Raw genomic sequence first — 19,685 nt, 5'->3', positions numbered from 1 at the left:
GTGCTTAGTGAAAATATTTTTTTGTTATGGATTTTTTTTCTTTTATTTTTATAAATAAATTAAATAGAAATATTGTGTAGTAAATGATCAATGAACTAGCACTATGGAGGTGACCATTTGTGAGTTTAAATCAAGGTTGAACACACACACACACACACACACACACACACACACATATATATATATATATATATATATATATATATATATATATATATATATATATATATATATATATATAAGTTCAAACGAGAACCACAAAAAAGGCGAGAACTGCGAGAACTTTTGATTTATAAAGATTTTCACATGTAACCATTGAATCACACATAAACCTTGATGAAGAGTATGAATGAACATAAAATAGTTGAAAAACATTTATATTTTACCGATATAATTAAATATATAGTTTCTCGTTCACATGTGCATATTTGTTTTCGAACATGTGAACAGTTTCATATAATTAACAATTCAACATGTAATTTGAGCTAATGAATATATGTTTGTTAATGATATGTGCATTAATTAGCATTTGTATGTAATTTGTTGCATTTAAACGCATAAAAACTATTAAATTAAATAGGTTTCGCAGTTCTCACCTTTTTAGTGGTTCTCGTTTGAACCTGCCCATATACATATACATACATACATACATACATACATACATACATACATACATACATACATACATACATACATACATACATACATACATACATACATACATACATACATACATACATACATACATACATACATACATACATATATATATTATATTCATTGAAAATATATAACTTTTAATATGTGTGTGAATTCATTGTGTTTATGCAAAATAAAATTAAAATTAAATTAGTTAATTAATTAATAGAAAAGGAAGATGTGCAAATTGAATATATGGTGAGCTACGTATATATTAGCTTGCTGTAAAATAATCTCCGTAGAAAATTAGAATTAATCTTTAAATTAAAGTTATAAGATTGACTATTAATTAATTATCACTAAGATTATTCGTTGTAGTAAACATAAATGTTGTAGTGTTTTAGAGTTATAAGGAAGATTACACTGATGTGGTAAGTGTTGTGGATGTTGTGGCAATAAAAGGTCTTTAATGATAAATGTTATAGGAGAATGTTGTAAGATGTGATTTATATGTAATTGTAGTTGAATAAAAAAAATTATGCATTCAAATTAAAAGGAAAGAAAAATTTTTATTTGATGTTGTAAACTTGTAATGTGGTGGTTTCCGTGGTTTACCCTTATCACACTCCAAAAACTTACAAACCAACTGTCGATAAGGTCAGGCACCCTCGTTGTGTTTGCCACCTAAGACAACGATATCATCATTGTAATGACATAGCGAGTGGTCTAAATACTTGGTAGTTGGATCTTGGCATCCTTTCGATAAGTTTCAGGTTCAAGGTGAGTATATATATTTTATTTGTGGAAAAAGATACTCCCACATGCCAGTATTAACAAATTTTTTCAATCTATAATAGTTTGGTGAAATGTCTAATTTACCATTCATTTAATAACTTATTTTAATTCATTAACTTTCAAAATAAAGTATCAAAAAGAAAATTTTGATATTGAAGGTTTTGCTAACTTCCATATATAAAAGGATGGATTAGAAAAGAAACCTCTCCAATTATTTATAATCTAATTGGTCATGCTGAGGTTTGTAAAAAAAATAAACAATAGAGGGCACTAATTATTTGTATTTATGTTTTTTTTTTTTTTTTGAAAAGCAAGATTATATTAAACAAGAGAAACAAGGAGTTCGGGAAGGTCAACTAGACCGGCCCAAAAATACAAGGCCAAACGAAAAGAAGGGTTTGTGAGCATACAAACCCAAACACACATAGACAATATTACACACAATTACAAACAATTACAACGAAAAATATGAGCTCAGACTAGTCAACCAAGTAAGCCAATCCAACTTTCTACCGCGCATATGATTGGAGATCCACTCGAAAGACATTAACTGGATCTCACTTAATGCCACCGGAGCGGACCAATTCTTTTCTCGAAATACTTTGTTGTTGCGATTCTTCCAAATATAATACGCACCAACCCACTCAATTGCTTGCCACACCGTCTTACCAATACACGACATTCTACATGAAGAGTTACCTCGTAAAATCTCACTGATACTAAGATTCGAAAAATTGCCCAAACCACACCAATTATATATCTGATCCCAAACGTCCATAGCGTGCTTGCAGAAAATCAAGAAGTGTTCAACCGATTCCAAATCATCGTCGCTAAGTGGACATCTAAGACTATGTAAATTAATTCCTCGTTTATCGAGTTCGCACCTAACCGGTAATCGTTTGTTGATCGCTCTCCAAACGAAGACCTCGAGTTTTTTTGGAACTAACCGATTACGAAGAGTTTCTTCAACCGTAGCCAGAGAGGGCTGCCCATGGTCTTCGATGAGACACGAAAGTGAACGAACAGAAAAGCAGCCCGAAGAAGACAGAAGCCAGGTCCAGCTGTCGGCTTTTGACTCGTCCATCTCAATACTCGAGCATAATTCTGTCAATTCAGCAACCTGAGGTAGTAATTTACCCGTTAAAACCCGCGACCAGTCCCAGTTTAACCTTCAAACAGCAGCAGCGTCCATACACACGACCCGATCAATTAATCTGCAATTTTTATTGTTATCTAACCTGTAAAGTCTCGGGAAACGCTCACTGAGCTTGAAATTTCCAGCCCAGTAATCGTTCCAAAAGCTAGTATCAGCACCGTTTCCAATAACCCGCTTGAACGAGTTTCTGAATTCGATGCCAAGACCGTCGATGAAAGAACCTGTGTCAATGATTTTTTGCCAAGGGCTTGAAGATGAGGGCAGAGAAGTATCCGACCCCGAATCCAAACCGCCATTAGACCCGTAAATACTTTGAATAATTTTGACCCACAAAGAATTGGCTTCGATTTTAAACCTCCACCACCATTTGTATTATTTAATTATTTTATTGTTATAGATACTAGCTTAATGCCCGCGAATTCCCGGGACTTTTTTATTGGACTAATCAAGAATAAATTATGATTTACCGATGATTTGATTAATTCATCATCAAATATCAATACACAAACGTTTTGTACAGTAATGCACACTCCATAAAGCTTATGTACATTGCAACAATTTAATTTTGAAACATAACTCCATAAAAGAAGTAAAACATTTAATACTATTAAACCTATACACAATTGCATACAATGTATGATACATACAACCATATCATGAAAAGTAAACAACTTACATTATTAGTTGTGCCAATTTCACCTGATAAAAGTCCACCTAGGCTATATCATTTATGCAATTCCCTAAAACAGTAAAATATAACCACACAAACAGAAAAAATACTACACATTCATATTGCATTTACTAAACTGAAATCACAAACTGATCAGATAAATGTGAATAACATCACTTGATTATTTAATTTAACAAAATTTGAACTATTTAAACACATATATTTTGCTAGAATTTCATATACATAAGAATTATCTATGGAGTATATCTATTTCATGAAACAATCCCCTTATTTACTCATAACCATAACTACTGTATTACATGTTTAGACCCACTCAGTTAGAACCCACTAACTTTGGGTCATTCACCCATATATCCCACCATAAAATCATCGATTTAATATGCACTTTCATTCGTTCAAAGCTTCAAATCTACACCACTTGAGACTATCCAACACTTCTTAATTTTTTTTTTTTACCTTCAATAGGCAAACGTCATGTGTTTAAAATTGTTCAAATTCAACTTCTTCTACTATCTTCAAATCATCTTGTGTTTATCCACTTTCCCTATTAAGAATTTTTTTTTTTGAAATAAAATCAACTTTTTACAATGAAACGTCAAAGTTAATAAACAGTGAACTGAAAACATAGTAGAATTATGTTATAAAGTTATTTCATTATTAAACGTCTATATAACATGTGTTGTGGAGAAAGGACTTTTAATGGAGGAATTATATGGAGAAAGAGGTGACAAACTCAACCCATATACTAATAAATGGGCCAATTAGAGATATGCTTCAAAGATGATATAATAGGTAAAACAAAAAGAATTGTGGTTATATGTTATAAGTAGGCTATAAGTCAAAAGGTTTAAAAGGGCTAAAATACTGATTTTACTGTGTAATATAGGGGCCGAAAAGTAATAGAAATAAAGCCATGGAAGCCAATGTTTAAGACGATTACTCATAATTGTGAAAAAATGAACGTGCGCCTTTAAAAATCATAATGCCTCAAAGTACATAAACATAAAATCATTCATAAGCAAGGTTAGCTCAAACTGATGCTTAATGCAGTCATCTTAAGTTGCATAATAGTTACATATAAAGATTACAGCCAATTACTTATGTACTTATGTTTTAAGATATAAAAATAAGGTTTTTAAGATTAAATTAAACACCCAATGATAATATGAACTATACTTTAAATTTATCTAGAAACAGTTACGAAACACATACTCATAACCAATTACTCAAACAAAAGTAAAATAAGTGTTAAGGTAATGTTACGTACATTTGATTGTTTACGTAATTATCAAACACGATAGCATCTGCAAGTATTACTCTAATCTGCAACCATAACAAATATCAAAACCCGTATCCTATATTAAAACCCGTATCCTATAAGAAGTAATTACACTAATGGCTTCTTCTTTTCAGCTCTTAGTCTCTTCAAATAATGGATTTTATTAACAATAACTTTCTTGAAACGATTCGAGTTATATTCAATAAGCAGATAATAATAGTATAGTTTTAGTATAAGACATTAAACAGACCCTATTAGCAAGACTGAACTTGACCCACTTACATATAATGGGGTTACACTAACAACTACATGATCATACGGTTCTATATCGACGATTATGAACTGTGTCGTATCCGTATGAAGACATAACCTGCAAGCAAGATCAACCAAAAAGATGTCAGAGCGACACTCAATAAAATAAAATACAACACAAAATCAGAAAATTATACAAACGCATAATGTTACAAATAACCTAAGACATGATGTTACATCACCTTTAGAAATCGGTGGTGATCATCGCCTTTAGAATAGAACTGTGAAATGACAGCACTTTAAATAGCCAACACATATGACTCATTCAGCAAAAATGGGCTAATTGATATTTTCACCATCATCAATGTTGATTGGTTTATTTTTGAAATGGCTTAATTATAGGTAATTAGTTTGAGTTACACATTAATTATATAAATTACATTAAATTGCATTAATATTATTAAAGTATTTTTTGCTAATTATTTGAAATATAAATTCGTTAATTTGAATTTCGATTTTGAATTACACATTAATTATACACATAAGATTGATATTTAATAACATTGATTTTTCAAATTCGTATTTTAAAGAAAGGTAGTAATTGTGATTTTGAATTTGAATTTGTATTTACTAACACACGGAATTTCTTTTTTCATACCTAAATTGTCTAGCAATACACATTAATGTAATTCAATTGTGATTTAATAAAACGAAAAAGTCAAGATCACTACTTAATTCTTCCAGTTAATTAAGTTCTTAATAAATGTATTTAGTGTTTTAAAAGTATTAAAAACACATAATGCAGATTATGTGATACAAAATACATCATTTGATTCATTCGTTTAAGAAAGAAAAAAAAAACTGAAACCCTTAATTCTGAAAAGTGTTTAAAATCTATGTGATACAATGTTCGAAGAGTCCGAAATTTTATATCCATTAATCGACAATACTAAATACATGCAGTGTATTAAGGGAAACAAAAATTAATAAATCCTAAAAAATGAATAAAGTACAAATCTATATGATTTATGAATCAGAGATGTCATGCAATACAACAGATAATTTTCAAGAATATATATGAGGCAATTGAATATTAAAAGGAAAATTATTTGGAATTGAACTTTCACCAAATTTCTACTGTATGCATCCAACTTTCAAATCTCCTATTGTATACATTTAACTATATAGATTGTTTTATTGTATGCATCCAACCTGTTATAAAAGGTAACCTTTCAGGTCACCTCAATTTAATTTTTAGGAATATACATTATTAGTCCCTCATATTTGTGAATTCTAGTTTCATTGATCCCTCATTTAACTTATTACCCTAATGTCTTCAACTTGCTTCTTTACCTTCGTCCATCTTCATCTTCATCCATTCATCATCAATGAATCAAATCTAATTAAATTTAAGCACTTTATCAAAACAGAAGACTTATTTACCAAAAACATCAAACCCAATTAGGAAGGATTAGGGATGTACTCTCAAAAAACTTTACTTATTTCCCATCATTTACAGAAAAACCAATACTTTATTATAGCAAGACCACTATATTCTTGTTATTTCAATTAATTCACATTTCTTGCTCTAGTTTGATCTCTAATTTACCAATTTTTTTACAACATAACCATCACTTTTTCCCGTCGTTTACAGCAAAACCAAACACTTTTTTCAATTATTACAGCAAGACGATATTCCAACTACACGGTTTCATCATTTACCAATTGGGTTTCGATTCAGTAACCACACAACGGTTTCATCATTTAAAAAACTTTAACCCCATTTTGTAGGTTCGATTTCGGCCTCCTTTTCGGACCACCATGACCGCTATGAACAGAAATTGAACACTGGAAACATGTACATCAGATCTGGTGGTGGGTTTCGGGTTGTATACAGGTTATGGGTTTTGATTTGTACGACATTCATATATGAAAAAAAAAGACGATGGCTTTCAGAGATTTAGAAATTTTTAATATTTATATTTGGTGTTCTTGTTGTGATTATGAAATCATAAACCTTTTGACATGAGTGTTTTTCATATCCATTTGTATCACTTTGGCCTTAATTTGGTTAACTGAAAGGATGTGGGTTTTGAAGATTTTTTGTAAGGAAAAAAAGTTCAATGGTGATGAACAGGGGTTAGTATAAGAAGAAAGGAGAATTTTTACTTGTAGTTTGCTTATGATATCCTGATATAGATAACGTATCTGTTTAAGAGAAGTGGATTTCAGAATCAGAGATACCCAAATAAAATCACCCAAAAATGCATGATAAGTTGCATATGCATATGATAAATTGAAATCTGGATGTTTGTTTCATTGTTGCATTTTGAGAGCTCATCTCTAATCCTTCTTAATTGGGTTTGATGTGTTTGGTAAACAAGTCTATATTATTCTCTAATTTTTTATTTCCCAAATCTAAATTGAAATCAAGGATGCCTAACAAAATTAAAATCAAATACTCTGTACAGTTTAATACAAACAACAAATAAAATATAACTTTTATTACCTTGATAGAAATTTGGAAGAAAGATGAAGATGAAGACTTAACGAAAAATTTAATAGACATTAAGTTGAGGGACCAATCATGTAATGTTTTATATATATTGACCTTCTACCTGAGCTATGAGTAATTCAATGCATACAATAGTAGAGATTAAATAGTTTAATGCATACAATAGAATATTTGAAAGTTGGATGCATACAATAGGAATTTGGTGAAAGTTCACTGCATTTTCAAAAAATTTTCCCAATATTAAAACCTTAAAATTAAAACAAAAAATAAGTAAAAACTACCTGTTGTTTGCTATTGAACATGATTGGAAGTATGCTGCTGGCAAACGTTTACCGAAAAACCATTGAAGATGAGTGATTTGAAGCTGTGATGTTTGGAAGGAGACGACTGCAGGAGGTAATTTCGATTGTAGGAATGTGATTGTAGGTGACGATTTCAATGTATATAATATAATGGTTTCTTGTAAAATATCTTAATTAGTAAAAAATTATACATTAAATAAATTGAATTGCAATTTAATTAAAGGGAAAAGTTAACTACCTTATTTAGCAAGTATTAATGTAATTTGAATTTGAATTAATGTGATTAAGGACTTTTGAATTTTGAATTAGTTTTGAATTTAGATTTTAAATTAATTTTAATTTGCTTAAATTAAGCACCTTAAATCAATTACTACAAATTCACATCTATTCTTAAAATAAATATATTGATTAGAATTAGAAAGGTGTTTTGGTAATCAAACAATTTAAGGTGAAGATTATGATGTCATTAGGAAGTTTTTTGAAAATGAATGGTTGAGATTATTTAGGACTAAATTAATGAAAGGTTATGATTAGTTGTTGTTATTTAAGATGATCTATTTTCATCTTTGTTATTATATATAGTATAGAATAGATATAGATTAGGCATAAAATATAATTTGATCCATCAAGTTACAAAAGATATTTCCAACTCAAAAAGAATAGAATTTGAACTTTATTGACTTTTTAGTATTATTTTCGGTAAAAAATATTTACTTTGGAACATATATATATATATATATATATATATATATATATATATATATATATATATATATATATATATATATATATATATATATATATATATATATAGTGGTAGGATCAAGAGGGAAGTAACCATTCGGGGGGAAGCGGGGGGAAGCAAAAACTTTTTTTTTTTTTTTTCATTTCTTGAAAATACTTTGTTCACGAACATTATAGATGAGATGAAAATATGAACATTTAGTAGAGACACTTTGTGATAAATGTTTTTATTTTGGCGGGAAAACGCTCGAAGAAGTAATATATAACAATTATCGTGTTTTTCGAGCGTATTTTGAGGTTTTAGCTATTGGGGTTTAGATATTAGGGTTTAGATATTAGGGTTATAGGGTTTAGATATTAGGATTTAGAAATTTAGGGTTTAGATTTAGAGTTTAGATTTAGGATTTAGATTGAGTTTTTAACACGAACGGTTTAGAGTTTAGGGTTTAGGGTTTAGGGTTTGGTGTTTTGGGTTTATGGAATAAACCCAAAACACCAAACCCTAAACCCTAAACTCTAAATCGGGCTAAATTTTACTTCACAAAACATGAAAAAAAAACCTTCATATTCTTCACGAACAATATTATCTTTAATGTTATTTTTGTCGATCGTTTTCCCGTCTAAATAATAACATTCATCACGAAGTGTCTCTTCTAAATGTTCATATTTTCGTGTGATCTTGATGCCGGAAAAAAAAAACGAAAAAAAAACGAAAAAAAAAAATTTGCTTCCCCCCGCTTCCCCCCGATTGGTTACTTCCCCATTGATCCTGCCCATATATATATATATATATATATATATATATATATATATATATATATATATATATATATATATATATATATATATATATATATATATATATATATATATATATATATATATATATATATATATATATATATATATAAAATAATGTAACCTCATATTGTCAAAACAGATGAATTATAATTTTTAGTAGTGTGTATTATTTTCGATGCTTATCTAAAAGTACGATAAAAATAGAAGTTAGAAGTTAGAAATTGCAAAAATTTTAAATTAAAAGTTGCTATACATATCGGCATAATGAATGTATAGATTGAGCTACCTATGTTTAAGGTTGTTGGTAATTTACCGACCTAGCTATTTCGATTGAAAATATTTGACTATCTTTTATAATTTTTTATGTGAACTTGAAGCGTTAATGTGATGGGCCGATGAAATGCCCGAAGAAGGATCAAGTCATCAAACGAGATTGTTATATAAAAATTTGGTTCGGGTGGATGGTTATGAACTCAAGTTGATCACCCTTAACCGGTAAAGTAGAAATGGATCACTGAATTACTTACCAAATAGTAGTAAAACTAGTGAAATGGCATGCAAAATTACAAGTTTGTTCAAATGAAACAGTTTAATGATATATATTTTAGATATTAAGTAAATGTAAACGATAAAATCATTTAGTTTAATGACCCCTGAAATCACGGATTCCGACTAAGAAACTTCTTCTTGTTTTTACAAACATATTGATATATTTAACTTGGTCAGAATAAACGAACTACATTTATCCTCCCACCACTCTCTTCCAATTTTCATCACAATTATTATTATCTTTGTTATAAAAGCCTACATTACAACATTTTTTTGAGATATGTATTTCGCGTACATATGTAACGTAATTAATCCCGTGAAAAAGCTCGTATTTCAATAATAATAATAATATATTTATTATTATTATTATTATTATTATTATTATTATTATTATTATTATTATTATTATAAATAATAAATAATAATAATAAAGTTTACTTAAAACTTTAGTATTTATATTTTTAATAATAATTATTAGTAATAAAAATTGCTCCTTAAAATTTTTTAAATATTAAAATATAACTATTAGTATATGAATGTTGTACAATATGCTTCAAAGTTTCTATATGTGTTCATGGAGTGTTTTGTAAAAGATTGTACAATTTGTTTTAAAGTTTGTACATATGGTTATGATGTGTTTTATCATTAGGTTGTACATAATGCTTCAAATATTGTACATATGGTCATGAAGGTGTTTTATCATAAGAATGTACATAATGCTTCAAACATTATACATATGATCATGGTCTTTTTATAATAAAGTTGTACATAATACTTTATAACAATTAACATGTCAATACTTTTATTGAATACAATTAATTATTTAATGACATCATCATGAGAGGCTTACAATTTTTCTCTTTATTTTCTTTTAATCTTAGGTAATCCTTATTTATGACATGATCATTATAAAGATTTATTAGATACTATAGATGTGGTTATTTTACATAAAAAAAATACTTTGCATGCATGAGTCATGTAAAACACGTATAGCCAACCTTAGAAATGTCGGTTTAACATATGTCATAATAAATCGGTGTTCGCAACGCTAGTTTAACACGTTGTTCGTACAAGTCTACAAAAAATTGAATGTATTTGTTAGGTCACAAACAAACCAGGTTTTCCAATGCCGATTAGGGCACTCTTCAGAACAACTGGCAGACCGACATTGTGAAGTCGGATTTGTCATACTCTTTTGAAATCAGGCATTGTATAGTCCAAATTGTATAGTCCCGTCTGTCAGTGAATTATTGTTCAAATTGTATAGTCTCGTCAGTCAGTGTATTATTGCATATCAATTATTTTACTGAACCCGGTATTGGTATGTGCGATATAGATTGGTTTTTCTGCTATTTAATGGTATATTTATCGTATCATACAACAAATAAAAACTTTACCTTCATCATTCACTAATCAAATACAATAATAGCAGGAGATATTTGTTATTTAATACTTAAAAATCACTAATCAGGATATATTTGATGGCTGAGTTTCGTTCAATGAAGGTTAATTTTGTTTAGGATGGTGGAATTACATTTATCAATGGTAGGCTTACTGGTGATGATCAATCTCTAAGAAATTATTTTCCACTCTTTTACAAGGTTAATTTAGCTAAGTTGACTAACATGATCTACGAATACGTTAATGTTCAATCAGATTCGTGTACACTGAAACTCTATATGTGGTACGATATATGTAGTGATAAATGTATGAATGAAATCACAAACAATAAAAGTTTGGAAACAATTTATTATTTGGCTGCGAATGATTTAAATTATCTACTATCCATACATTTATACCGACCAAACAAACGCAACTATCTACTATCCATTCTGTTTCTTAATAATTGGTTTCACCACAATACCGTTAACCTTAAGTCAATTGAAGAACCAACAAAAATCCAGGTGAATTCGGGTCAGATGTTTTGAAGTACTTTGAAGATCCTTCTGTTTGTGGTTCGAAATCAAAACCAGTTTTGAAGGTTAATATAACACCCCTAATTTTTGATTTTTTTTTTTTTTAAGTCACAGCGGAAACCTGTTTATAAATTCTGATACATAAATATAAAATACACCTGTACTATATTTTATTTACATCATATCATATATTTAAAGTCCATTACATATATTAAAAACTGGGTGTTACGTTAAAACGACACTAGTAACAAAAGACGCGACATCAGAGTTTCGACTTGTCAAACATATCTTCCAGCATCCCATCTTCACCCTGATATCTAACATACAACAAAACTTAACCTGCAAAGGGTGGAAATGTGGGGGATTAGCACAACTGCTAAGTGAATGGAATCTATCTAACGGATCAAGTCTAAGAATCAATCCAGCAACCACATAAAAGTATGCTAACATCCTAACAACATACAAACAAAGACAACGACAATATGAGGATCGGCGGCTTGTACGAGCACACGACTCCTAGCTGATCGGGCTAGAGTCTACCGATAGTCCTCGCTACTCGATTCACAGTATAGTCATTCAGACGCAGGGGATGCGTCATTCAAACTATACTCCACAATCAGTAGCCTTTGACCCAACCTCCCCAGGCTCGGTTGACCTCATACGGACTCTAACCTCCCCGGGCTTGGTTATGAGTCTCCAGCCTCCCCAGGCCTGGCTGACGTCAAACACAGTGCACATAATATCACACAATATCATCAACATGTAATAATTCACTAACATGTTAACCATTATCTAATCATGGCAATCGGATATAACACTAATCTAATAAATAGAGTAAACAACAGTAGCACGTCATGCTACTCAAACTCTATCCGGAGATAGACTCACTCACCGATCGTCGGCAACTCGGTAGTCTAATGTCACCGAGTCTTCTCCTCGTCTGTATCACCTGAGAATAAACACTGAACAAGTTAGTAAACCGCACCACATTTACTAACTATAACTCGTTCTATATATATATATATAAACTATACACACACACACACATATATATGTATATACACCACATATCTCTTTATATATATATATATATATATATATATATATATATATATATATATATATATATATATATATATATATATATATATATATATATATATATATATATTCATAAATATATATATTCATATACAAAACGCCTAAACCCATTCGAACGGGTCGCAAGCAAAACGGTTAATCAACACATATATGCACACTTATATATACGTATACATACTTATATATACATATATATACACTCTTACATATATACACTTCTATATACCCTAAACATGTCCAAACGAGCGGGTCATGAGCCACACGGGTGGTCAAACAACATACACAAACCACAAAACCAAGATGCGAGCAATCGAGCAGCGCACCAGGTCAAGTCACTGCGCGCCACGCGACGAACAGCAGCAAAACGACGGCAGACAGCAGCTATTAAGCTGCAACAGCAGCTAAAAACAGCAGCAGCAAAAGCTGCACATCAGGTAGAGAAACAGCAGCAGCAAACACTGCTGTCCAGCTGGGTTTCGACCCCAAAATTTATGTTTCAAGTAGTGTTTTAGACAAGAAATATATTCACAATGATACACAACATATATACAATATTTAACTAACATCTAACAAGTTAAATGACACACTTATGAACAAGATTTAACACAAATTGTACACATAAACCTATTAAAACCCAATTAAAACCAACAAATGGTTCACGAGCTAAATGGGTAACCAATACCTTATAAGCACACTTAAACATATACATACACTTATATAATCATATAAGACAATCAAATGGGTCAACGGTCAATGCGGACGATCGCGTATATATATATATATATATATATATATATATATATATATATATATATATATATATATATATATATATATATATATATATATATATTTATATATATGTAATCATACATATATATTTATACGAAATGCCAAACACCGTTTGACCGGGTCACGAGTAAAATTAGTAATCCACAAAATAAGCACACTTACATAATTACAACCCAAATCTATAACTAACAAATGGGTCAATGCTAAAATGGGCGAAACCACATTATATATATATATATATATATATATATATATATATATATACATATATATATATACATATATATATATATATACATATATATATATACATATATATATATATATACATACATATATATATATATATACATACATATATATATATATATATATATATATATATATATATATATATATATATATATATATATATATATATATATATATATATATATATATATATATATATAAAATCATACATATATATTTATACGAAATGCCAAACACCGTTTGACCGGGTCACGAGTAAAATTAGTAATCCACAAAATAAGCACACTTACATAATTACAACCCAAATCTATAACTAACAAATGGGTTAATGCTAAAATGGGCGAAACCACATTATTGCTAAAATAACACGAATAGTTCGGGTTCCAAACTATCAAATTAACCGTCTCGTGCACCAAAAACGACAACCACCGCAAACCGGATGCCAACCGCCACCGCTGGCAGCCGGTTGCAGCCGGCAGCGGCGAAACTGCCTAGAAACAGCAGTAGCAGCCGTAGCTGCTGCCCTCCCCCATGGTGCACCCAAAATTGTTGTTTCTTGAAATTTCATGTCAAATACCAACCCAAAAACAATTGCTAATAATAATATAACATTAATCTAGCAATAAAACAAGCAATTAAACACTAATTTCAAAGATTCAAGCACAAATAATAACATTCTTATGAATTAGCATTGATCATGCATATTTTTACCATAGGGTTTAACATGCCTGCTCAATACGTTAGTGGGGTTTAAGGATCTTAGAACGAGGCACTCCGGTCCGGCTACCGTGAATAACCCCGGCCGACATGATGATGTCGGCGGGGTGGCCAAGTGATTAAGTCCACCTTTTAATGACGATCGTCGATTAGAAGGCCCCAAATAAGGTCGTAGGTGCTAGTTAATCAAGAAACTAACCTGTTAACCTTGAGAAGATGCTAGATGATGTTGTTACGTAAGGTGATGATGTCTAGAATGATAGTTAGGGTTTGTATATATAGGCAAACCCTAATTCTAGAACCATCCGAGATAAAGGCAATCCTTTCCATAACAAACTCCCCCGAATCACGGATGTAATTATGGAAAAGATATTTACTTGATAGCCAAGTAATTGCTGTACCGGGAACAAAGGCATTAGATACGAATCCGCATACCGCATAACGCACATGAGCACACGCATACGCATTCTAGCGGGTGCCCGCATACAAATGGGGTGCGCATGCGGGTTGCGGTATCATTATGTCCCCCCGGTTTGATGTTATACGGCGCAAGACATATGATATCAACCTATTAAGCGGAAAAAATAAGAAAACGGCTAGCATTCAATGTTCCGCATGCGTTTCGAGGTCATTTAATGCCTGTCACTGTCGCAGAAGACCATTCGGCTGACAAGACGTAAAGTGGCAGTTGGCAGGCGCGTGTCAGCCACGCGCTCATAGGTAACCATACCCAACTGACATCCACGCGCGCACTTAAAATGCCACCCGTTGATCGCGTAACACGTGTACAGCCACGATCAACCCATTCCACACCATGACTCCAAATCGTCACTATAAATAGCCCCAATTCACACACATTTCCATTTTTCTGCTCCAAGCTTCCCCAATACGCTACTATATTCAATTCCGATCAAATCCTAAATACTCCGGCCACCGTCTAAAGGTTAGTAATTCTCCAACCACTCTATAGAAAATGACTAAGGCTAACGAGACCTATGTAGATAGTGTTAGATCGATTATAGAGCAGAAAAACATTGATTACTTAGTCAAACAATACCCACCGTTAGCAAAGTACAATCCGGTGCCACCCCTGTCTAATCAGCGTGCTCACGAGCCACCGGAGAAGAAGGTGGCCATCTACGAACATGCGTTCAAGCACGGCAACTTTAGGGTTCCCCCCTCCGACTTCTTCCTAGGCGTACTAGACCACTTCAGAGTGGGATTAGGGCAACTACACCCTTATGCCATAGGTAAACTAGTACTGTTTGAGATGTGGTGCGTCGCACTCAACAAGGTACCACTGGTTAAAGTTTTCTGTCATCTATACCGCTTAGCCAATCACCACAAATCCTGGTTCACCTTCTTCGCCCGACAAAATTTCACAAAAACCCCAAAGTCGAATGCGGGTAAATGGAAAGAAACTTTCTTTTACATTGACCAAACTGTAGTTGGTACCAATTTTCCGCAAACGCTTATATGGTGCGAGAAGGTGGAGAAGGATGTGAACAAAACCCCGGTCCTTGATGATGAGGAAACAAAGCTATTGGCAGAGTGCGCTAAATGCACAGCTTGTGCACCGGTCATACGGGAACGTAATGTTGTGATTAGGGAAGATCTCCGCACACTGCCCATGGGAAGATGTGCGTCCAGCCATAGTCGGACCGGATGGAAAGGGTAGGAATAGTATAATCACGTACTAACATAACAGTTTTCTATTTATATGTGCTAACACATGCGTGCATGTTTGCAGAGATGAAGATGAAGAAAGTACTGACTGCGGAGGAGATCGCGGGCATCGCCTTCCGCAAGCAGAATGTGAACCAGCAGTTAGAGCAGGAGAAAACTGGCGAGAATGCACCTGCCACCTCCGGTAATAAGCGCAAGGCCGTCGAAGCCTCCCAACCCCAACAGAAGAAGAAGAAACTCACTCCCAAATAGAGGGAGGACAAGCGGAACGACAACTTCGTTCCCATCGAACCCCGTTCTGCGGATCTACCTCCCCCATCTTCTAGTAAGAGTTCTGCTTTCGCGCATACTGCATACTTAAGTTTGTATTTATTTAACCATTTATTAATAGGCAGAGCATGCTGAAGAGATGCATCACACCCCATCACGGGTCAATCCAAACCTGGAAGCTACCGCCGAGTCAAAGGACAAGAAGATACACCTGGACTCCAAGTCTACACCAACCCCGCCACACGGTAGCTTCCGATTGGTGAACCTGGCACAGCTCACCCAGTCATCGGCGAAAAACGCCTCAGAGCAATCAGCCTTCCTCCAACAAATCTTCTCGGCTGAGTTCCGCAATCAACTAGCCGCACTACCCTTTAATCAGGTGCTCAACGCCTTCATCCAAAACGGCCTCGTCTTTTTTGGCATGGTTGCGGATCAAGCCCGCCGTTCCACTAACTTGTATCAAGTGGCCATGCGGAAAGAAACAGAATTAGGGCTGCTGCAAGCGGGAGTTGAGCAGGTTAAGAAAGACAGGGACGCCGCGGAAGAAGCGCGCAAGGCGGTAGAGTTAACTGCGGCGGAAACCAAAACCGCATTGATTGAAGAGAGAAAGAAAAACCGCGAGCTGGTCGGGGAAGTTGACCAGTCCAAGGGGGAGACTGAGCGTCTGTGGGTGGAGCTGGAAAAGGTTACTAGGGAGAAGGATGACGCGGTGACTGGCCGCGAGCAAGCGGAGGCGGACTTGACAAAGCTTTGCACCGATCTTCCTACCATTGCGCAGAAGGTGATGGATTTCGGGCCCGTGTCCGACAAGTTCAACGCCTATGTTGACGCGGTTAAAGACCATGAAATCAACAAGGCAGTGCTAGAGGTGATCCAAGCCTGCGGGCTCACACCGCCGTACCCCGACGTCGTGCAAAAAAAATTGAAGGAGGGTACGGCTGCGGTGCTCATGGAAGCGGAAGAAACCATCACTGCCATCCCGATCCCCCTAATTAATGCGTTTGCGGCGGACCCTAACATGTCGATTGACGAGTTCCTCAAGGAGGATTATTAGGTTGTTGTAATAGTTTGCGCCGTAAGTCCTATACTTAGGCAGGCAATTGTAAATACAATTTTTGGGCCTTAAGTCCCGTGATGGGCAGGCGTTTGAAACAAGTACCATTTGTAATAACTTTATGTATATATTATCGTGTTATGCATGCGTAGTGTATTAATTTGTTTATATATCGCGAATCAAAACAAAGAATTAACCGCATGCCCATGCGCATAGTTAACCAAAACTTATGCTTATGATCAGGTACTGTGTAAAATAAACCAATACTTTAGCGATTTTACCTTGAACAACTTAGACTCAAAAGCTACTGCGTTATTGCTTTGTCATGTACTAGGGGTGCACTTTAGCTGTATGGTAAGCAACGCAACTAAAAACAAACCAATGCTTTTATGCTTGAGTTCCTTACGCAAACCAATGCGAGAGTAATTACGTACAAGCAAACCAATGCTTGTATTTTTAAGTCGACTTGGCAGCCATCTAGTCTGCGTGGCGCTTGGCTAGGGGAAAACCAATTCCCTTCGCCAGCCGTTAATTTCTAGCCTTGTAACCAAACAGGCTTCTGCCGCACGGGGGCTAGAGGACACCCCTTAAGTAGGCAGGAACCGCATACAAAAAGAAAAACAATAAAAGTATGCGCGAGTAAATATTCAATTGGCATTAATAATGATTACAACCGCGACACATCCAAACGGACGGAAAATACATAGAAAAAATAATGTGCTAAAATAAATTGGAGTGATCAGGTCCATCCAGCTACATATAACATTTTTTCAACAATGTCGCGTGCCAAGTGCGTTTCACAGGTTTTCCATCTAATGTCTCGAGATGGTATGCCCCGGTGTTTCTTGCTTTTGCTACCCTATACGGACCTTCCCAGCGGGGACCCAATTTTCCAGTATCCTCCGCATGACTTGCGTCATTCTGACGCCAAACTAAGTCCCCACACTTATAAGAGCGCGAACGCACACGCTGATTGTAGTACTTTGTAATTTTCTGCTTGTTATTGGCTTCGTTTACCGCCACAGAGAGTCTGCGTTCTTCAAGCAGATTAATATTTTCCCGCAAAGCTTCTGAGTAATTTTTTTTTGTCAAAATTCTGTATGCGGAACATTGGTACCCCAACTTCTGCGGGCACAACAACTTTTGATCCATAGACCAAACTGAACGGAGTCTCACCAGTGCTTGCTTTGGGTGTTTTTCTATGCTCCCACAATGTAACAACCCGTCCTAATCAACCTGGACGAAGTCATCAACATTTGGTCCCATTGCGATGATCGGCTCCAAGTAATGTCCTTAAATTGAGCAAATGCACAGCGGAAGACTTAATTCGTACCTGAGAATAAACATGCTTTAAAGTGTCAACCAAAAGGTTGGTGAGTTCATAGGTTTATCATAACAATCATTTCAATATGTTAATAGACCACAAGATTTCATAATCATAAACATAATACACTCGCAAGTGTATGTAAAGCATTCTAAGTGGTTGAGCACTTGGTAACCATACTTAACATTTAATCAACGTCGCATATTCCCTTTATTATGAAATCTCACTACACCGTACCAAGTGCAGTCACCAAAATGAAGTACTGTGTAACCGTTGAATACTGGTCGTCCAGTCCGGTTGGGGTTGTCAGGCCCGATAGATCTATCAACAGGATTCTCGTTTACAATACCACATGTAAATAGTAGTTACCAAGCTATTAGGGAAGATCTGCAGGATGGTACAACTCAACGTAGAATATATTTTAAGTACTTGTGTCTATCTCGTAAACATTTATAAAAGCAGCGCATGTATTCTCAGCCCAAAAATATATATTGCAATAGCAATTAAAAAGGGAGCAAATGAAACTCACATATTGTATTTTGTAGTAAAAATACATATGACGACATTGAACAAGTATAGGGTTGGCTTCGGATTCACGAACCTATATCATTTATTTATATTAACACATATAATTAATATGTAATAATAATTATATGTTAATATTGAAATTAATGATTTTAGTAACCTTAATAATAAAATAATAATAATAATAATAATAATAATGATAATAATAATAATAAATAATAATAAGTAATAAATAAACTACCTCAAAGAAGTAGTCCTAAAGAAAATGCCCAAGTCCGGGTTTGAACCCGCGACGTCCCGCTAACCCAATTTACACCTTTAAACC

General features: G+C 33.6%; 1 protein-coding gene across 1 annotated transcript; it reads right to left on the bottom strand.

Moving 5' to 3' along the window:
• Positions 1-1,888: 1,888 nt before the first annotated feature.
• LOC139843129 (uncharacterized) lies at positions 1,889-2,518 on the bottom strand. Its single transcript, XM_071833202.1, has one exon. It carries the CDS (start codon positions 2,516-2,518, stop codon positions 1,889-1,891), a length of 630 nt encoding a protein of 209 aa, XP_071689303.1.
• Positions 2,519-19,685: the final 17,167 nt, after the last annotated feature.

This window comes from Rutidosis leptorrhynchoides, chromosome 4 (assembly GCF_046630445.1).
Source record: "Rutidosis leptorrhynchoides isolate AG116_Rl617_1_P2 chromosome 4, CSIRO_AGI_Rlap_v1, whole genome shotgun sequence".
Classification (NCBI taxonomy): domain Eukaryota; kingdom Viridiplantae; phylum Streptophyta; class Magnoliopsida; order Asterales; family Asteraceae; genus Rutidosis; species Rutidosis leptorrhynchoides.
The sequence above is the reverse complement of the archived record's forward strand: the minus strand, read 5'-3'. Positions and strand labels throughout refer to the sequence as shown.